Source organism: Bufo bufo, chromosome 8 (assembly GCF_905171765.1).
Source record: "Bufo bufo chromosome 8, aBufBuf1.1, whole genome shotgun sequence".
NCBI lineage: Eukaryota > Metazoa > Chordata > Amphibia > Anura > Bufonidae > Bufo > Bufo bufo.
The window spans coordinates 38,990,170-39,010,849 of record NC_053396.1 but is presented as its reverse complement, the minus strand read 5'-3'; the positions used below and the strand labels follow the sequence as shown (position 1 = coordinate 39,010,849).

General features: G+C 46.0%; 1 protein-coding gene across 1 annotated transcript in view; it reads left to right on the top strand.

Annotated features, from left to right (window-relative positions):
* LOC121009536 (keratin, type I cytoskeletal 18-like) overlaps positions 1-14,699 on the top strand; it is a 45,235-nt gene extending 30,536 nt beyond the window's left edge. The window contains exons 8-9 of the mRNA XM_040442738.1: positions 9,651-9,679; positions 13,867-14,699. Coding sequence (XP_040298672.1) covers positions 9,651-9,679; positions 13,867-13,988 — 151 coding nt within the window. The 3' untranslated portion in view covers positions 13,989-14,699. The remainder of the gene's footprint in view (positions 1-9,650; positions 9,680-13,866) is intronic.
* Positions 14,700-20,680: the final 5,981 nt, after the last annotated feature.

The following is a 20,680-nucleotide window of genomic DNA, read 5'->3' as shown; positions in this document are numbered from 1 at the left end:
CAGGTCTGACTACATATTAGTGATTGTGCACTAAGTATTGTTGTGAACTTGTGACATCACAGCACTATGTATGTATGTATGTATTGTGGGGATTCGCTCTGGTAGGCAGGGTAAGCAGACGCAGCACAGAGGCAAAAACCAGTTTGCAAAGCAAAACTTTAGTGCTTATTCACACATAAGGCAAAAACAAAACGACACTTTGCAGTCTTGGTGTTAGTTCACACAATGGAAAGTCCACAGAATAAAAAATCACCTTGTTGGCAGTTCTATCTCCAGCGGTCCATAACAGGCTTTAGGGGGCCTGTTTCCCCAGCGTGCGGCTCTCAACCCTCCAGCACAGCACAAAGCCTCAGATCACAAAAACAGAGACACAGCTGCTGAGTCCAGCTGCCTATTAAAGGACTGCCAGGTGCTGCCAAAACCCAGACCGGCACTTAAATTCCGTTCCCGTATTTGACCTCACCAGCCCAGCCGCACCTGTTTGGAGGAAAATACCTGCCTTCCCAGACAAAACCCTTTGCTGTGTCACATACCCCCCCCCCCCCTTTGTTCAACCCTGAGTGGGGTGAACACACGCCAGACAGTGTACCTGGGACAGGGTATCCGCGTTTCCCTGTAACCGGCCTGCCCTGTGTTCCAGTGAAAACGTAAAGTTTTGTAAGGACAGAAACCATCGGGTTACCTGGGCATTTCTGTCCTTGGCCTGGCTCATTCACTTGAGAGGGGAGTGGTCAGTCACTAGGCGGAACTTTCTCCTCAACAAATAGCGGAGAGACCGAGTGCCCACTTGATGGCCAGGCACTCTCTCTCCACTGTACTATACCTGTTCTCGGCTGGGGTGAGCTTACGGCTGAGGAAGACAACGGGATGCTCCTCCCCGTTGACTTCCTGAGACAGTACAGAACCGAGGCCTACTTCGGAGGCATCGGTCTGTACTATAAAATCCCTTTTGAAGTCGGGCATCACCAAAAATCGGGGACCCACACAGGGCCGACTTCAAAGTGGAGAAAGCCTCTTCCGCCCGATCATCCCAGTGAACCATCCCTGACTTGTGTCCCTTCAAGAGTCCTGTCAATGGCACTGCCACAGTATCAAAGTGGGGAACAAACCTCATGTAATAGCTCACTATTCCCAGGAATGACTTTACTTGCCTAGTGGTGACAGGTCGGGGCCAATTTCTTATCGCCTCTATTTTGTTTACTTGGAGTTTGATGACTCCATGCCCAATGACATACCCCAGGTACTTGGTCTCATCTAACCCTATCGCACATTTTTTCGGGTTAGCGGTTAGTCCATCCTTCCGAAGGGAGTCCACTACAGCCTGCACTTTGGGTAGGTGACTTTCCTAGTCGGTACTGTGGATGACAATATCGTCCAGGTAAGCCGAAGCATACCGACGATGTCGACGAAGCACAATGTCCATAAGTCACTGAAAAGTGGCGGAGGCGCCATGCAGACCAAAGGGTAACGCCTTATAGTGATACAGCCTCTCAGGTGTGACGAAGGCAGTTTTCTCTTTGGCAGCCTCCGTTAAGGGCACCTGCGAGTACCCTTTTGTGAGGTCCAAAAGAGAAAAGTACCGTGCTTGTCCTAACTTCTCGACTAGCTCATCCACCCGGGGCATGGGATATGCGTCGAACTTAGAAATTTTGTTAAGTTTATGAAAGTCGTTATAAAACCGCCACTTCCAGTCCGGCTTGGGTATACTATAGGACTGGCCCAATCACTTTTTTACTCGTCAATGAAGTCTAGCTGCAACATTAGCTGCACCTCCTCCGAGATGGCTTGTCGCCGAGCTTCGGGTACCCGGTACAGTTTTAACCAGACTTTTGCCTGAGGCTCAGTGACAATGTCATGCTGGATTATGGAAGTGCGTCCAGGGAGGTCCGAGAACACATCCGTGTTCCGACTAACGAACTCCCTGCCCTCTTGAGTCTGTTTAGAGGAGAGGATGTCGGCAATTTTTACTGTGGCAGCCGCCTTTCTTGCATCAGACAGAGGGCCTAGTACCTCTTCTAGAAAAAACCCAGCCGCGGGCTGTCTTCTGTACAGGTTTCCCTATCTTTCCATGGTTTGAGTAAATTCACATGGTAAACCTTCTCTGGCTTTCGCCGCCCTGACTGGTGTACCTTGTAGTTTGCATCTCCAATTTTCTCGAGTACCTCGTAGGGCCCCTGCCACCTAGCCAGGAACTTACTGTCCACGGTCGGCACCAGAACCAAAACCCGATCACCCGGGTTAAAGATCCAGACCCAAGCCTGCCGATTTATAGACCCGACTCTGGGCTCGCTGAGCTGCCTCCATATGCTCCCTAACAAGAGGCAACACTGTCTTTATCCGATCTTGCATCTGGGTAACGTACTTAATGACACTTTTATGTGGAGTGGGTTGTTGTTCCCACGCCTCTTTGGCCACGTCCAAGAGACCGCAAGGGTGTCTGCCATATAGCAGTTCGAAGGCCAAGAGCCCAGTAGAGGCCTGGGGTACCTCTCGCACTGTGAACATGAGAGGGCAGAAGGAGGTCCCAGTCCTTCCCATCTTTAGACACTACCTTTTTCAACATATTTTTTAATGTTTGGTTAAACCGTTCTACCAGACTGTCTGTTTGCGGATGGTAAACGGACGTCCGTTGTTGTTTTATGTGCAGCAACTTACAGTTCCCTCATCACCTTGGACATAAAAGAGGTCCGTTGGTTGGTCAGAACCTCTTTAGGTAGTCCTACTCGGGGAAAAAAACTCCATTAATTCCTTAGCTATGAGTTTGGCCGAGGTATGTCGTAGTGGCACCGGCTCCGGGTACCGAGTGGCGTAAGTTTAGAATGACTAAGATGTGTTGATGCCCTCTGGCGGACTTCAGTACTGGGCCTATGAGATCCATAGCTATTCGGTCAAACGGTACCTCAATAATCGGGAGAGGTACTAGGAGACTACGGAAATGTGGCTGGGGGCTAGTTATCTGGCAGGTCGGGCAAGATTTACAAAACTCTTCGACCTCTCTGAATATGCTTGTCCAGTAAAACAGCTGTAGAATACGATCCTGAATACACTGAGAACGTGTTGGTGGGCTAGATCTAACACAGGCTTGCGATAAGCCTTGGGGACCACCAACTGTTCAATAGGCTCACCCCGTAGTTGGTTTACCCGATACAACATATCCTGAAACCACAAAACTGGGAAACACTGACTCTACCCCAGGTTGTTGTGGTTCACCACCTACTATTAACACATTTTTCCAGGCGCGGGATAGGGTTGGGTCCCGACGTTGGGTGGTACCAAAATTATCTCCTGAGACATTTAGGTCTGCCAATTCAGGACCCGGCGGCAAGTCCTCCACGTCTCCCACCATCACACTTAGCGGGGTTGTCTCCCCCTCTTCCACTGAAGTGGCGGACACCCCTACTGCTGGCCCTGCGGTCTCGGGTTCCCAGGGTTTTGGTTTCCTCCCTGAGCTGAGCCACTCTGCTAGGGTTACCCCTGTCTCATGGGTATCAGTCACTCACCGTGAATAGAGACACTATAGCAGTGGGGTAGTCTTTTAAGTCTCCATGAATACACATTACCCTGATTTTCCGGCCCGTATACTCAGTGGGCTGTACCAGTGTAGCCCTTACCAGGGACACCAGACTCCCCTGAGTCCAGCAACGCCACCACCAGAGTGTTTCCTACTTCCACCTGGCACAAGTGGTTGTCTATAGTCTCTGGGGTACAGGAGTAACACATCTTCCTGGCATATAATGAGTGGCGGTAGCCATAGTTGGTGTCCATGGGCTCACCCTGACGGGGACAGTCAGCCCTTATGTGGCCAGGCTCCTGACACCGCCAGCAGACAATCGGAGCCGGGTCCGTAGGGGGTACATCCCGGGCAGGTTTTGTTGGCACAAGTCGTCGGGCCTGGGGAGGAGATTTCCGGGGTTTGACTGCCCCCTTCCAAAAGAACCCCCCTGTAGATTCCTGGTAGCCTCATAGCGTTCCACCAGGTCCACCATCTTAAGGGCATTACCAGGAGACACCTGGCTGATCCAGTGCTGGAGAGGGTGTGGCAAAGCCCTCCAGAATACATCAGCCAACAGACGGTCCAGCATAGCAGTGGAACTCAGCACATCAGGCTGCAGCCATTTTTGCAACAAGTATAATAGATCATAATGCAGCCGGGTTAAACTTCCACTGATGCACCCGCTGGGCCCGGACCAACACATTCACCCCCAGTCTTGCCAGAATCTCACCCTTTACTGTCGGGTAATCAGCCGCTTGATCGTCCGATAAGTCGAAATACACCTGCTGGGGTCCGGATGCCAGGAACGGAGCTACGACCTCAGCACATTGACCTCAGGGCACCTTCTCCCTCACGGCCACCTTTTCGAACACCGCCAAATAGGTTTCAACTTCATCCGAGGGGGTCATCTTGGGGATCGCCGCACGGACCGCTTTCTGGGCATCGTGGACGCTCTGGATGCTCAAGCCAGCTGTAAAGTCATCACATGTTGTAACAGCAGCTGGTTTGTTTCTTGCTGCTTATTAGCCTCCCACTGCTGCAGGTTAGCCTCCACGAGAGCTTTCACGACTGCTTCCATTTTGTCGAGGGACACGGGTTGTAACCTCGCTGGTTTGATGTAAGACATACAACCGTGCCCGGAAAAACTTAAATATTTCGGCCTTCACGCCAGCCTCACTGCGCTACCCGCATCCTCCACCAATTGTGGGGATTCGCTCTGGTAGGCAGGGTAAGCGGACGCAGTAGAGAGGCAAAAACCAGTTTGTAAAGCAAAACTTTAGTGTTTATTCACACATAAGGCAAAAACAAAACGACACTTTGAAGTCTTAGTGTTAGTTCACACAATGGAAAGTCCACAGAACAAAAAATCACCTTGTTGGCAGTTCTATCTCCAGTAGTCCACAGCAGGCATTAGGAGGCCTGTTTCCCGGCTCAGCCCTCCAGCACGGCACAAAGCCTCAAATCCCAAAAACAGAGACTCAGCTGCTGAGTCCAGCTGCCTATTAAAGAGTTTCTACCACCAGATTTTGAGATTTTTCGCTGACTGACACTAGCGATCTGCTAGTGTCTGCACTACCTAACAGTGCTCTTGTATCACCTTTTGTCTGATGCCGTTAAGCCTAAAAACATACTTTTATTGATATGCAAATGAGCCTCTAGGTGCTTTTATTAGTAAACATACTTTTATTGATATGCAAATGAGCCTCTAGGTGCTATGGGGGCGTCTTTTCAGCACCTAGAGGCTCCGTCTACTCACTATTTCTGCCGCCCACTGCGTCCCTCCAGCCCGCCCCGCTCCTCTTGATTGACAGCCAACCTCGCTCCATCTCGAATTCCAGCACCTGCGCCGTGCGCTTCTGTATTCGGCGCAGGTGCAGTGACTGTCGGACCGCAGTAAAGATGCCGGCGCAGGGAGCGGTCCGACAGTCACTGCGCCTGCGCCGAATATAGAAGCGCGCGGCGCAGGTGCTGGAATTCGAGATGGAGCGAGGTTGGCTGTCAATCAAGAGGAGCAGGGCGGGCTGGAGGGACGCGAGGGGCGTCAGAAATAGTGAGTAGACGGAGCCTCTAGGTGCTGAAAAGACGCCCCCATAGCACCTAGAGGCTCATTTGCATATCAATAAAAGTATGTTTTTAAGCTTAACGGCATCAGACAAAGGTGATACAAGAGCATTGTTAGGTAGTGCAGAAACTAGCAGATCGCTAGTGTCAGTCAGCGAAAAATCTCAAAATCTGGGGGTAGAAACCCTTTAAAGGACAGCCAGGTGCTGCCAAAATTCGGACTGACACTTAAACTCCGGTCCCGTATTTTACCTCACCTGGCTGGAAACCAGCCCATGCGCGCACATGTTGGGATGAAAATACCTGCCTTCCCAGACAAAACCTCTCTCTGTGTCACAGTATGTATGTAGCATACATACATACATACTGTACATACATACATACATACATACATACATACATACATGTAGCATGTATGGACAGCAGAACCTATCAGCTACACTATATCACTATCTAACCTACACTGACTATCTCCCACTAACTGTCTGTAAAATATATATATATATATATATATATATATATAATATATATACATATATACACACAGTACAGACCAAAAGTTTGGACACACCTTCTCATTCAAAGAGTTTTCTTTATTTTCATGACTATATGAAAATTGTAGATTCACACTGAAGGCATCAAAACTATGAATTAACACATGTGGAATTATATACATAACAAACAAGTGTGAAACAACTGAAAATATGTAATATTCTAGGTTCTTCAAAGTAGCCACCTTTTGCTTTGATTACTGCTTTGCACACTCTTGGCATTCTCTTGATGAGCTTCAAGAGGTAGTCCCCTGAAATGGTTTTCACTTCACAGGTGTGCCCTGTCAGGTTTAATAAGTTGGATTTCTTGCCTTATAAATTGGGTTGGGACCATCAGTTGCGTTGAGGAGAAGTCAGGTGGATACACAGCTGATAGTCCTACTGAATAGACTGTTAGCTGCTTTTTTCTTGCCATAATACAAATTCTAACAGTCTATTCAGTAGGACTATCAGCTGTGTATCCACCTGACTTCTCCTCAACGCAACTGATGGTCCCAACCCAATTTATAAGGCAAGAAATCCCACTTATTAAACCTGACAGGGCACACCTGTGAAGTGAAAACCATTTCAGGGGACTACCTCTTGAAGCTCATCAAGAGAATGCCAAGAGTGTGCAAAGCAGTAATCAAAGCAAAGGTGGCTACTTTGAAGAACCTAGAATATGACATATTTTCAGTTGTTTCACACTTGTATGTTTATGTATATAATTCCACATGTGTTAATTCATAGTTTTGATGCCTTCATAGTCATGAAAATAAAGAAAACTCTTTGAATGAGAAGGTGTGTCCAAACCTTTGGTCTGTACTGTATATACTAACTATCTAATGTAATGACACAGGAAAGCATAGAGCACAGCAATGACACTGCTGTCTCTCTCAGATCTGCAAAATACTGCATACAATGGCTGCTGGGGAGGTTCTTATATACTAAAGGGGTAGGTAACTTTTTCCTATTGGTTGCTAGGGATGTTGCTAAGCTCTAACAAAGACATTGCAGGCTTCTCATTGGCCCACGAGCAAGAAGCAGGGAGGGATCATGGGTTCAGCTGAAAAAAAAATCTAGAATATTCGAAAATTACGAATATATATCACTATATTCTAAATATTTGCGAATTCTCAAAGTGTCAATATTCGCAATTAAAATTTGCGATTCGAATATTTGCGCCCATCACTAGTTACTGCAGTACTAAAAATAGGTTTCACAAAAAAAAAGGAACCATATTTTTGGGAATATAAGATGCATTTTTTCCCCCCAAAAGTGAGGGAAAAGTGTCAGTGCGTCTTATACCATCAGCATGCAGGAGGCGCGGGGAGCAGTGAGGGAAGCACTGCCTGCGCAGTACTCTCCCTCCTTGGTCTTCTTCTGGCCCGTAATGCACTGTGTCCAGACAGTGTACAGCATCAGGAAGTAGTGCGTGTAGGTGCACACTATGACCTGACACTGTGCGACGTCAGGTCACAGTGCATCGTGGGCCAGGAGAAGACCAGGGCGCGATCAGTGGCAGCGCTGTCCGGAGAAAGCAAGGTATATTTATTTTACATCTGATGTGAGGTCTGATGGGGTCTGTTCTGAGGCTGATGGGGTCTGTTCTGAGCCTGATGGGGTCTGATATGACTGGTAGAGTTTGATCTGAGGCTGATGGGGGTCAAATCTGAAGCTGATGGGGTCTGTTCTGAGGCTGACGGGGGGGGGTCTGTTCTGAGGCTGACGGGGGGGGGCTGTTCTGAGGCTGACGGGGGGGGTCTGTTCTGAGGCTGACGGGGGGGGTCTGTTCTGAGGCTGACGGGGGGGGTCTGTTCTGAGGCTGACGGGGGGGGTCTGTTCTGAGGCTGACGGGGGGGGGGTCTGTTCTGAGGCTGACGGGGGGGGGTCTGTTCTGGGGCTGACGGGGGGGGGTCTGTTCTGAGGCTGACGGGGGGGGTCTGTTCTGAGGCTGACGGGGGGGGGTCTGTTCTGAGGCTGACGGGGGGGGTCTGTTCTGAGGCTGACGGGGGGGGTCTGTTCTGAGGCTGACGGGGGGGTCTGTTCTGAGGCTGACGGGGGGGGTCTGTTCTGAGGCTGACGGGGGGGGTCTGTTCTGAGGCTGACGGGGGGGGGTCTGTTCTGAGGCTGACGGGGGGGGGTCTGTTCTGAGGCTGACGGGGGGGGGTCTGTTCTGAGGCTGACGGGGGGGGTCTGTTCTGAGGCTGACGGGGGGGGGTCTGTTCTGAGGCTGACGGGGGGGGGCTGTTCTGAGGCTGACGGGGGGGGGGTCTGTTCTGAGGCTGACGGGGGGGGGTCTGTTCTGAGGCTGACGGGGGGGGGTCTGTTCTGAGGCTGACGGGGGGGGGGTCTGTTCTGAGGCTGACGGGGGGGGTCTGTTCTGAGGCTGACGGGGGGGGGTCTGTTCTGAGGCTGACGGGGGGGGGGTCTGTTCTGAGGCTGACGGGGGGGTCTGTTCTGAGGCTGACGGGGGGGGTCTGTTCTGAGGCTGACGGGGGGGGGTCTGTTCTGAGGCTGACGGGGGGGGGTCTGTTCTGTGGCTGACGGGGGGGGGTGTGTTCTGAGGCTGACGGGGGGGGGGGTCTGTTCTGAGGCTGACGGGGGGGGGGTCTGTTCTGAGGCTGACGGGGGGGGTCTGTTCTGAGGCTGGGGGGGGGTCTGTTCTGAGGCTGACGGGGGGTCTGTTCTGAGGCTGACGGGGGGTCTGTTCTGAGGCTGACGGGGGGTCTGTTCTGAGGCTGATGGAGCTTGAGGTTCTAATTTTAGGGTCTGATCTGAGGTCTGATGGAGCTTGAGGTTCTAATTTTAGGGTCTGATCTGAGGTCTGATGGAGCTTGAGGTTCTAATTTTAGGGTCTGATCTGAGGTCTGATGAAGAATGGGTGTTTGATTTGGGACTCTGATCTGAGGTCTGATGAAGAATGGGTGTTTGATTTGGGACTCTGATCTGAGGTCTGATGAAGAATGGGTGTTTGATTTGGGACTCTGATCTGAGGTCTGATGAAGAATGGGTGTTTGATTTGGGACTCTGATCTGAGGTCTGATGAAGAATGGGTGTTTGATTTGGGACTCTGATCTGAGGTCTGATGAAGAATGGGTGTTTGATTTGGGACTCTGATCTGAGGTCTGATGAAGAATGGGTGTTTGATTTGGGACTCTGATCTGAGGTCTGATGAAGAATGGGTGTTTGATTTGGGACTCTGATCTGAGGTCTGATGAAGAATGGGTGTTTGATTTGGGACTCTGATCTGAGGTCTGATGAAAAAAAAAAATTCTTATTTTCCTCCTCCAAGTCCTAGGAGCGTCTTAGTCTGAAAAAAATGTAAACAATAAGTCATTTTCTGATGACACCTTCCCTCGAAGTGACATCTCTTATGTATTTATTTTGCCAATCAATTTCAGTGTTACTCAGAAGTGAGGTCACATGACAAAATTTCTATCAGCCTGTAGAGGGAGCTCTGTATAAAGTCTGTTCATTACATTAAAATGCTTTTGGATTACATAATAGTTACTTGATATAGTATAGTTTTTTTTTACTAAGAGTTGCTCTTTTTACTTTTTTAGAGAGAAAATCATCATACCTGAACCACGACGTAAGTGACCAATGTATGACAATGGTATCTAATCTGAGTAAATAAAGTGCCCGTCTAGCTCCCAGGACACAGCTGATATTGATGGGGAAACCATAGTCAGCCAGAGGCTGGGAAAACGTAGTATTACATGCCACAATTCAAATGAATCAGGATTGTCATTGCCCTAAATGTTAAATTCTTGTCTACCAGGTGTTACAATGTACCTACACGTTTAAAAATGTTGGGGTTTGTGATCTGAGACACCTATCAGTCACCTGAATGTTATAGCCCCATTAAAGTCTATAGAAGCTTCATCAATATAGCTTGGTCGTATTCAAAAATGCTTGTTCCCCATTCGAGCAAGCAGTGAATGAACTCAAGTCCCACCATAGATAAAAACGTCCAACTTTTCCTTATGATATGTCAGATTTCCTCAAAATAAGAATATAGAACCAAGAAAAAAGGCCTCAATATACAAAGCTATAAATCTGGGCAGAGAAATTGGAAACAATATGAACCTACAATGTTGTTAATCAACAAATAACAACAATAAAAATGCCCAAAGTAATCAAAAAATATAATTCATTTTATTGTAATAAACATATAATATACATAAAAATAAAGATAACAGGGAAGAGAACCAGCAGAAAGACAAATGCCGCAATCCACTGGCCTATACCGCTGTCGCCCACCAAAAGATGTAAAACATGTCAAGTATACAGATAATATATATATAAAGATAATTCAGTCCCTAAAAAGCAACACTAATAATGCTGCTATAGCTCAATATGGGACATTTAATCATCACCTAAATATAGCTATGAGACGGGACACAGCTCTAAAGTAGAATCTCCAAAAAGAATAATAGAGATAATAAATACGCTAGACAGAGACAGAAGTTAAGCAGAGGCTAAATCTAGAGACAAGAGGGAAGATAAGTCCCTCAAAAAGTAGCAATACAAAACCCTATGATAAAGGGTACACTGAGCCCAGCAGAAAATCATAATCAAAATCAATATATACCACAAGACATGATGGGGGGTGAAGACAGCAGCACAGGTCAGAATAGGAACCTCGACGCGCGTTTCGCCTCAGCTTCGTCGTTTCTTCCTCAAAATAAGAAGTACACTTTCTAAAGTGAACCTGTCACAGGGAAAGCCTGTTATAGAGAAGGAGGAGCAGAGCAAATTGATATATTGTTTGATGGGTAAAGAAAAAACATTTCATTAATTCATTGAAATCTCAGCTTTTTCTGGACTTAGGAGTCCAGTGGGTTGTCCTACTCATTGACTGACAGCATTCCCTCTAAGTGTGTATGTAGAGATAGCTGTCAATCACCTGATAAAACTACCAACGTAACTACACTGCTCAAAAAAATAAAGGGAACACAAAAATAACACATCCTAGATCTGAATTAATTAAATATTCTTCTGAAATACTTTGTTCTTTACATAGTTGAATGTGCTGACCACAAAATCACACAAAAATAAAAAAATGGATTTGGAGTCACACTCAAAATTAAAGTGGAAAAACACACTACAGGCTGATCCAACTTTAATGTAATGTCCTTAAAACAAGTTAAAATGAGTCTCAGTAGTGTGTGTGGCCTCCACGTGCCAGTATGACCTCCCTACAACGCCTGTGCATGCTCCTGATGAGGTGGCGGACGGTCTCCTGAGGGATCTCCTCCCAGAACTGGACTAAAGCATCTGCCAACTCCTGGACAGTCTGTGGTGCAACGTGACGTTGGTGGATAGAGCGAGACATGATGTCCCAGATGTGCTCAATTGGATTCAGGTCTGGGGAACGGGCGGGCCAGTCCATAGCATCAATGCCTTTGTCTTGCAGGAACTGCTGACACACTCCAGCCACATGAGGTCTAGCATTGTCTTGCATTAGGAGGAACCCAGTGCCAACCGCACCAGCATATGGTCTCACAAGGGGTCTGAGGATCTCATCTCGGTACCTAATGGCAGTCAGGCTACCTCTGGCGAGCACATGGAGGGCTGTGCGGCCCTCCAAAGAAATGCCACCCCACACCATTACTGACCCAATGCCAAACCGGTCATGCTGGAGGATGTTGCAGGCAGCAGAACGTTCTCCACGGCGTCTCAAGACTCTGTCACGTCTGTCACATGTGCTCAGTGTGAACCTGCTTTCATCTGTGAAGAGCACAGGGCGCCAGTGGCGAATTTGCCAATCTTGGTGTTCTCTGGCAAATGCCAAACGTCCTGCACGGTGTTGGGCTGTAAGCACAACCCCCACCTGTGGACGTCGGGCCCTCATATCACCCTCATGGAGTCTGTTTCTGACCGTTTGAGCAGACACATGCACATTTGTGGCCTGCTGGAGGTCATTTTGCAGGGCTCTGGCAGTGCTCCTCCTGTTCCTCCTTGCACAAAGGCAGAGGTAGCGGTCCTGCTGCTGGGTTGTTGCCCTCCTACGGCCTCCTCCACGTCTATTGATGTACTGGCCTGTCTCCTGGTAGCGCCTCCATGCTCTGGACACTACGCTGACAGACACAGCAAACCTTCTTGCCACAGCTCGCACTAGACTGAAAGCACCGCCAGCATTCAAAAATGACCAAAACATCAGCCAAGAAGCATAGGAACTGAGAAGTGGTCTGTGGTCACCACCTGCAGAACCACTCCTTTATTGGGGTGTCTTGCTAATTGCCTATAATTTCCACCTGTTGTCTATCCCATTTGCACAACAGCATGTAAAATTGATTGTCACTCAGTGTTGCTTCCTAAGTGGACAGTTTGATTTCACAGAAGTGTGATTGACTTGGAGTTACATTGTGTTGTTTAAGTGTTCCCTTTATTTTTTTGAGCAGTGTACTTAGCTTTGGAAGAGCAGAGATGTAAATAAATAAAATAAAAATTATACTCTGCTCAGCTCCTCCTGCTCTATCACATATATATAACTCCTAATTGCCAATGCTTGAGTATATATACATCACTCACTTTAAAGAGGCTGTGCGTGAATGGGAACTGGCAGATTACTTTCCTGCATCACCTCTCCATCTCCTCCAGGCCTGGGCTGTTCTGTAGGCTCATTTGTTAAAAACATCTGGTTTGACATCACCACAGCCAATCATGAGCAGCAGTGGAGACCGGATCTCCTTGCATCATGTGACCATTTGTCATGATGTAAGTAGAGCCAGTCACTGCAGTGGCCAGTGATTGGCTGCAGCCAATGTCAAACTGTATGTTTACAGCATGGGAGCCCAGCAGGGCATAGCAGACCAGGAGGAGAGCAAGCCAGCGCTGGGAAGAAGGTAAGCAAGCTTCCATTTACAGGTCAAGCCAAGTGGGTGTGTTTTACAAACCTCCCCTCATCCCATTCTTGCACAGAGGTTAAATCTTGCTGTATAGCGCTCTGCCAACAAAAGATTGGATTGGCACTTTGTCAGCCCAGACAACTGAATAAAAATAGGGACTTTTGTTCTTGGATATTACAATTAGTGTTGAGCGAATTGAAGTGGACTTCGATCTAAATTTCAGAAAAATTTAGATTTGCCACGAAGTCGAATTTCCTCCCTCCTCAAAATTCATCGAAGCTGCCAAATCCAATTTTTCAAACTTCTCCTCTCATCTCTAATTACAATTTTTCTTTTTTTTTCATATTTTTTTTCTTTAAATGTATTACATTGAAATTAAAAAAGAAAATAAGAAAATTGTAATTTTATTTTATTTCTGCCCAATTTTCTGTATATAAAACAGTAGATTAAAGGGGTATTCCGAGAGTTTCTAACTGTTAACCTATCCTCAGGATAGGTCATCGGTATCTGACTGGTTGGGATCCGACACCCGGGACCCCTGTCGATCAGCTGTTCAAGAAGGCAGTATCGCTCCTGTGACCGCCACCACCACGGCCTTCTCTCTGCTTTCCTAAGCCGATTGACAAAATGTTCATGTGTCACTTGGCCTAGGAGCAGTGAATGGAGCTAAGCACAATACCAAGCACACCTGCTATACAATGTACGGCGCTGTGCTTGGTAATCTAAAAAAAGCCAGCGGCAGCAGGAGTGCTGGCACCTTCCCAAACAGCTGATTGGCGGGGGTCCTGGGTGTCGCACCCCGCCCAATCAGATACTGATGACCTATCCAGAGGATAAGTCATCAGTAATATAATCTCGGAAAACCCTTTTAAAAGATACTGGCCCCAGTCTGGTACCATATCTAAATTTGCATATCTTTTTACAGAACCAGATATCAGAACCAAAAAAATTGTGAAAATAGTCACACAGACTCTTGTGGATGGGAAGATTGTTGGCGAGTCAAGCGAGGTGTCAGAATTCGAGCATTCCGACAAAGAAAAAATGTGAACTTGGTCCCCCGCTGCTCTTTTACGTATGTCTTGCAGTTGAGGGATCTGTAGAGCCATCATCATCAATGCCAAGCAGTGCCCTTGCATGGAGTCATACGAGTCGCATTTTCCTTTCACTAGGCTTGGTATAAGCAATGGCATAATCTGATATTCTACCTATTGCCTGTAAGGTTAAATTTGTACACTTTAGCATTTTTGTATCAATGCCATAGTGAGGCAGTTGCTGAATACTTCCCAATCGTTGACTGGAGATACATTATTTCAGTGCTCTATATGTATTGGTTATAATGAGTGATGCTTGCATTGTTACACCCAGAAATTGAGCCACCAAACATATCTTGGACCATTTAAAAAAAATATGTTATGTAATCTATAAAGCCATGGTAATCCTCTGCAACTGCTGCGAGTAACACAAAGATCTGGTACATTATAAAATATGAGTTCTGCATATCAGTGCGAGAAACTGGAGAATGTGATAAGGGATGAGAATGTCTATGGCTGAAGATTATGAATTTAAGTAGTTTACGATAATTGTAGATACATTTTGAAATACTGACATTTGTGGGACCCTGGGATTTTTGAAAATATGACATAAGCATGGTGCTTGGGCATCTTTATATACAGTTAAACTCAATTAATGAAAAATAGATTTTTCTGCATATGGGCAAAAATTATTTTAGAAATATCTAATAAAATTTGTTTCTGCTATTTATCAAAATTGTTGTGATGTCCTTCATAAAGAATGTATTTTATCTGGCCAGAGTACCCTAAAGACTGCATGATTGTGCCCCATACACCTGTTTTTCATGTCAGCACATTTTTCCCTCTTTTCTCAGCATCACTGCATCCTGGCAGGATGTGTACATGCAGAACTTCCTGTTTTCATAAGCTTTTCTAACTAAACTTGGCATACTTTGCTCTGTAATGTTTAATGGGGCTAGCTCCGCCTAGCTAGCATGGACAGAAGAGGTGCAGGGGGCATGACCACTGCATAAGGAACATTGTGACAGATGCAGCAAGGCCCGAGAAACATTACAGAACAAAACATGCTTCCCAACAGGAAGCGGAGGCAAACAGGAAGTGCTTCCTGTAAACATCCTGCCAGGGTGCAGTGATGCTGAGAAAAGAGGAAAGAAAGTGCTGATATGAAAAACAGGTATATGGGGTAAAATCGTGCAGTCTGAGAACAGGGGAAGGAAAGTTCTGACATGATAAACAGGTATATAGGGCAGTGTTTAGCGTTCTTGGGGCAGATAATTTTTTTTATTTATTATGAAACAGGAGAACCCCTTTAAAGTAAAATATACTTTAAAGGATGTCTGTCACCAGCAACTTCCATATCCAACTGTTTGCATAGACACCTAGCTGTTTTCCACCTGATTAAAGCGCTGTTTAACTTTTGTTGATCCAGGGTTCCATTTCTGAGTTAATATGCAAATTAAGCGTTTGGTGCAACAAGATGGTCACCGTTGCTTTTGTTGCGCCCAAGCTCTGGTCCTTTCTGTGGTCAGCCCCTTCTTCGCTGCTTTGACTGACAGGGCCAGGCAGTGGGAGAGGGGCACGCCACAGAAAGATGCAGAGTTTGGGTGCAATTAGAGTACCGGCAGTGCCCTCATTGTGTCAAATTTCTAATTTGCATATTAGGAAAAAGTATCATAACTCAGGAAAGGAGCCTCAGATCAACAAAAGAAAAACAGCTCTTTAATCACATGAACTACAAAGCGCTTCTGTGGGATCTCGGTCTATGCCATGTTCTATTTTTTTGTGGTACGGACTGAATCTTGCAGATCGCTGTCCCATTGGTCCATATCCGCAAACGTCGGCCACATGGCTGATGCCCGTGCATTGCGGACCGCTATTAGCGGTCTGCAGCATAAGCACAGGGCGCACTTGTATGCATGAGCCCTTAGTACAATGACATAGATAATTCTGCAATGTTGTACCAGAGATCATCACTCACATGGACCCTGTCCCTATCGGGGCTCCCAATCTAAATTCTATAAAGCAAACCCACTCAAAAATAATGAGAACAAAACGATATTTCTAAACTTACTTCAAGGCTCGCAGCATATAGAAAAGTTAAAGAAGCAACTAAAATAAAATGCTAATGCTGTGCAGTAAAAAAATTACAAGAGAATGAAAAGCAAATGTTTATAACTTCACCAGTAATAGGGTGCAATCTACTATGTTATTAAATAGGCTGACCAACAACAACAAAAATACCACTCTAAAGCCTAGTTCACACTTCAGTGATTTGGTCAGTGATTTTCATGAGTGATTGTGAGTTACAGGCTACAAGGAACAGGTATAGGTGCAAATCTTTTCATTACACATCTCTGTAGGCTTCACTTCTGGATATACAGTCAGGTCCAAAAATATTGGGACATCGACACAAATTTAACATTTTTGGCTCTATACACCACCACAATGGATTTGAAATTAAAACTAACAAGATGTGCTTTAACTGCAGATGGTCAGCTTTAATTTGAAGGTATTTACATCCAAATCAGGTGAACGGTGTAGGAATTACAACAGTTTGCATATGTGCCTCCCACTTGTTAAGGGACCAAAAGTAATGGGACAATTGGCTTCTCAGCTGTTCCATGGCCAGGTGTGTGTTATTCCCTCATTATCCCAATTACAATGAGCAGATAAAAGGTCCAGAGTTCATTTCAAGTGTGCTATTTGCATTTGGAATCTGTTGCTGTCAACTCTCAAGATGAGATCCAAACAGCTGTCACTATCAGTGAAGCAAGCCATCATTAGGCTGAAAAAACACAACAAACCCATCAGAGAGATAGCAAAAACATTAGGAGTGGCCAAAACAACTGTTTGGAAGATTCTTAAAAAGAAGGAACGCACCGGTGAGCTCAGCAACACCAAAAGACCCAGAAGACCACGGAAAACAAGTGTGTTGGATGACCGAAGAATTCTTTCCCTGGTGAAGAAAACACCCTTCACAACAGTTGGCCAGATCAAGAACACTCTCCAGGAGGTAGGTGTATGTGTATCAAAGTCAACAATCAAGGGAAGACTTCACCAGAGTGAATACAGAGGGTTCACCACAAGATGTTAACCATTGATGAGCCTCAAAAACAGGAAGGCCAGATTGGAGTTTGCCAAACGACATCTAAAAAAGCCTTCACAGTTCAGAAACAACATCCTATGGACAGATGAGACCAAGATCAACTTGTACCAAAGTGATAGGAAGAGAAGAGTATGGAGAAGGAAAGGAACTGCTCATGATCCTAAGCATACCACCTCATTAGTGAACCATGGTGGTGGTAGTGTCATGGCGTTATCATGTATGGCTGCCAATGGAACTGGTTCTTTTGTATTTATTGATGATGTGACTGCTGACAAAAGCAGCAGGATGAATTCTGAAGTGTTTCAGGCAATATTATCTGCTCATATTGAGCCAAATGCTTCAGAACTCATTGGACGGCGCTTCACAGTGCAGATGGACAATGACCCAAAGCATACTGCAAAAGCAACCAAAGAGTTTTTTAAGGGGAAGAAGTGAAATGCTATGCAATGGCCAAGTCAATCACCTGACCTGGATCCGATTTAGCATGCATTTCACTTGCTGAAGACAAAACTGAAGGGAAAATGCCCCAAGAACAAGCAGGAACTGAAGACAGTCGCAGTAGAAGCCTGGCAGAGCATCACCAGGGATGAAACCCAGCGTCTGGTGATGTCTATGCGTTCCAGACTTCAGGCTGTAATTGACTGCAAAGGATTTGCAACCAAGTATTAAAAAGTGAAAGTTTGATTTATGATTAATATTCTGTCCCATTACTTTTGGTCCCTTAACAAGTGGGAGGCACATATGCAAACTGTTGTAATTCCTACACCGTTCACCTGATTTGGATGTAAATACCCTCAAATAAAGCTGACAGTCTGCAGTTAAAGCACATCTTGTTTGTTTCATTTCAAATCCATTGTGGTAATGTATAGAGCCAAAAATGTTAGAATTGTGTTGATGTCCCAATATTTATGGACCTGGCTGTAGCTCACAATCACTGATCTAACACTGACTAAATCACTGAAATGTGAACTGGGCCTAAATTCCCATTCTCAGCTACATGAGCGATGCAGCTGATCACTGGCCTGACCCCTACACATTGTTATCATATGCAAACGGTCCCGGAGGAGCGGGAGCAGAGGATGGGAGTAAAAATGGCTCTGGTTGTTACAGTCAATCACAGTGGCTCTACTCACACTGTTATTTCCTAGTGCCATACAGTGAATGGAGGGGGAAAACTTTCTTTTCTTGGGGCCCCTGGTTTTGGGGTTCCTGCCTGATGGTAGTTGGGATGCCCGTGATGTTAAATGTTTGTGTGAGTGCAAGGCACGGCGTGTAGAGTGCAGTGGCCAGCGTATGGAGCAGGAGTCAGTAACCAGGCCAGATTTAACAGAATACATGTCTCTCCTTACTGTAGTGCAGAATAAGAGCTGTAGTACATCCAACAAAAGCAAAATTCTTCCTACATAACGATGTATGGATTTAGGCAAGGATGGGAATTATGGCCCTCTTCCCTCCGTATCTGGATCAAGTCTCTTCCTACAGAACCTATGGCAGACAATAGTACTCTTTCAATGGTGGCTGTAATGTTCACTGAGGGATACAGGGTCAAGTCGTGTCCAGGTGTGAAGGGTGTCCTAACAGTGTCCCTCACTGCAGTAAAGTCTTAACAGTTTCATTGCTGTAAGCGACGTGCAAAATGCCACAAGGGGGCCCACTGAGACTTTATTGCCCAAGGACCCACATGAACCTGGAGTCGGCCCTGGGTGGGAGGGCCATGTGTTGGACCCCCGCCGATTAGATATTGATGACCTATCCTGAGCATAGGGTATCACTCTAAATGCCAGGACAACCCCTTAAAGAGAACAGGTTAGTTATAGGAATACAGTACAGATCAAGCAGTTAAAGCGTCACTGATCTTTCACGAAATGTTTGATATGTCATAGCAGTTGATTAGTGAAGGTCTGAGTGCTGAGAACCCCACTGGTCACTAGAACATACTGCGCTCTCTCTCCTTGCTGCAGGAGACGGTAGAGACAGGCTTATGGACTTTCTATTGAGTCCGTATACTGCAGTGAGGAAAGAGTGCAATATATGAGTACTTCTCTCTCCTCATTCTAGAGATCGGTGGGGGTCTCAGCACTCACACACATTGAAACCTTTGAACGTTGTTAAAGAGAGCACAGCTCACAAAGCTTGCCTAGAAAACACTCAGACCCATGGTCTTTGGTCATGTACGAAGACACAATCCTTCTGGCAGTCCTTTGTATCCATGGTAAACTCCAAATGTCACTCGCAGATCCCAATGGATCCAGAATTTCTCATATTTCATGTGGGGAGAGATGCAGCCCGACCCAAAATTGCGGCTGCAAACCATGTGATGATATTGGCTGCAAAACGGTGTCTTCTAAGATACTGGCTGAAACCTGATACACGACAACTGAAAGAAGTCATCCAACATTCTACTAATTGTTTGATATTGGAACGCATTGATGCCGAAGGGTGTAAATCAAAAATGACAACCCCTTTTTTTTAGAAAATGGAAGCCTTTTATGATAGCTTTTTTTACTGACCAAGAAATATTGGACACTATCTATTCTTTTATATACACTGAATGATTTGCCAAACTGGAGACTTCAGACCCATGGTACCAATTGCATTTGGAACGGATAAGAAGCAAAAGTCAGAACATAGGTAGTTAAAATAATCTGTTTTATCAGCGACATCCATTGTAGCAGAACTTCAGTGGATTTTCTGGTGGATACTCAGACACTGTTTCAAAACAGGTAAGGAATTTGTTAGACAGGTTATCACTATTGTCTGATTGCAAATGAGCATAGGCGAGTAAGGTGTTAAATTGCTGTTGGGGGAGGAGCTTTTGTGGGAGTGTGTGTATATATAGCAACATAGTATTAGCTTGCCTAATTATACAGATATAGCATCGCTAGCGCTCCCTTCAGAATCGCGGCAGCGCAAAGCGATTTCCAATTCAATTAGCAAACCCGAATCGCGTAAATAGCCATTGAGAAAATTCAGGGTGCAATGTTGGTTTGTGAACACCAGATGGCGCATGGAACTACAGTCAGTTAGTTAGTTCCCGTGCGCTATACAGTAAATATCAAAGTTTCGCTGTGGAGATAGGAGTACTGTAGGTGGCAAGGCATATTCCATTACAGAAGTCCCGCATAAAGTACTGTAAACTGATCGCCAGTCCAAATTTGCCCCATTTTCAGGATTCATTTATGAATAATTAAAACAACCAGAAGCGCTGAATGGAACCATACAAAGGGGAGTACAGCTGTCACATCTCATGGACATTTGGATGCGCTGCAAACATCAGAGCAATGGGAGCGCACAGCATCTCTGTACACACTGATGCCGTGCGCTCCAGGGCACCAGCAGTGAAAGGGTCTCCAGCAGGAATCTTGTGTCCTGGAGAGCTGGCAGAGCCATGACCTGTGACCACCAGCCTCACACACTGCACATCATAAGGAGGACTAATGACAGCACATCCTAAGGCTGGCAGACACACACTACAGACGGGGAAAGTCGGTGCAGCGCTGGTAGATCACTGCAAACACAATCCTCGTATTTTTATGAATAAAAATGAATAATTTGATTTTTAATTATGAATAATTAAAAAAACAGAGGCACTGAACTGAACC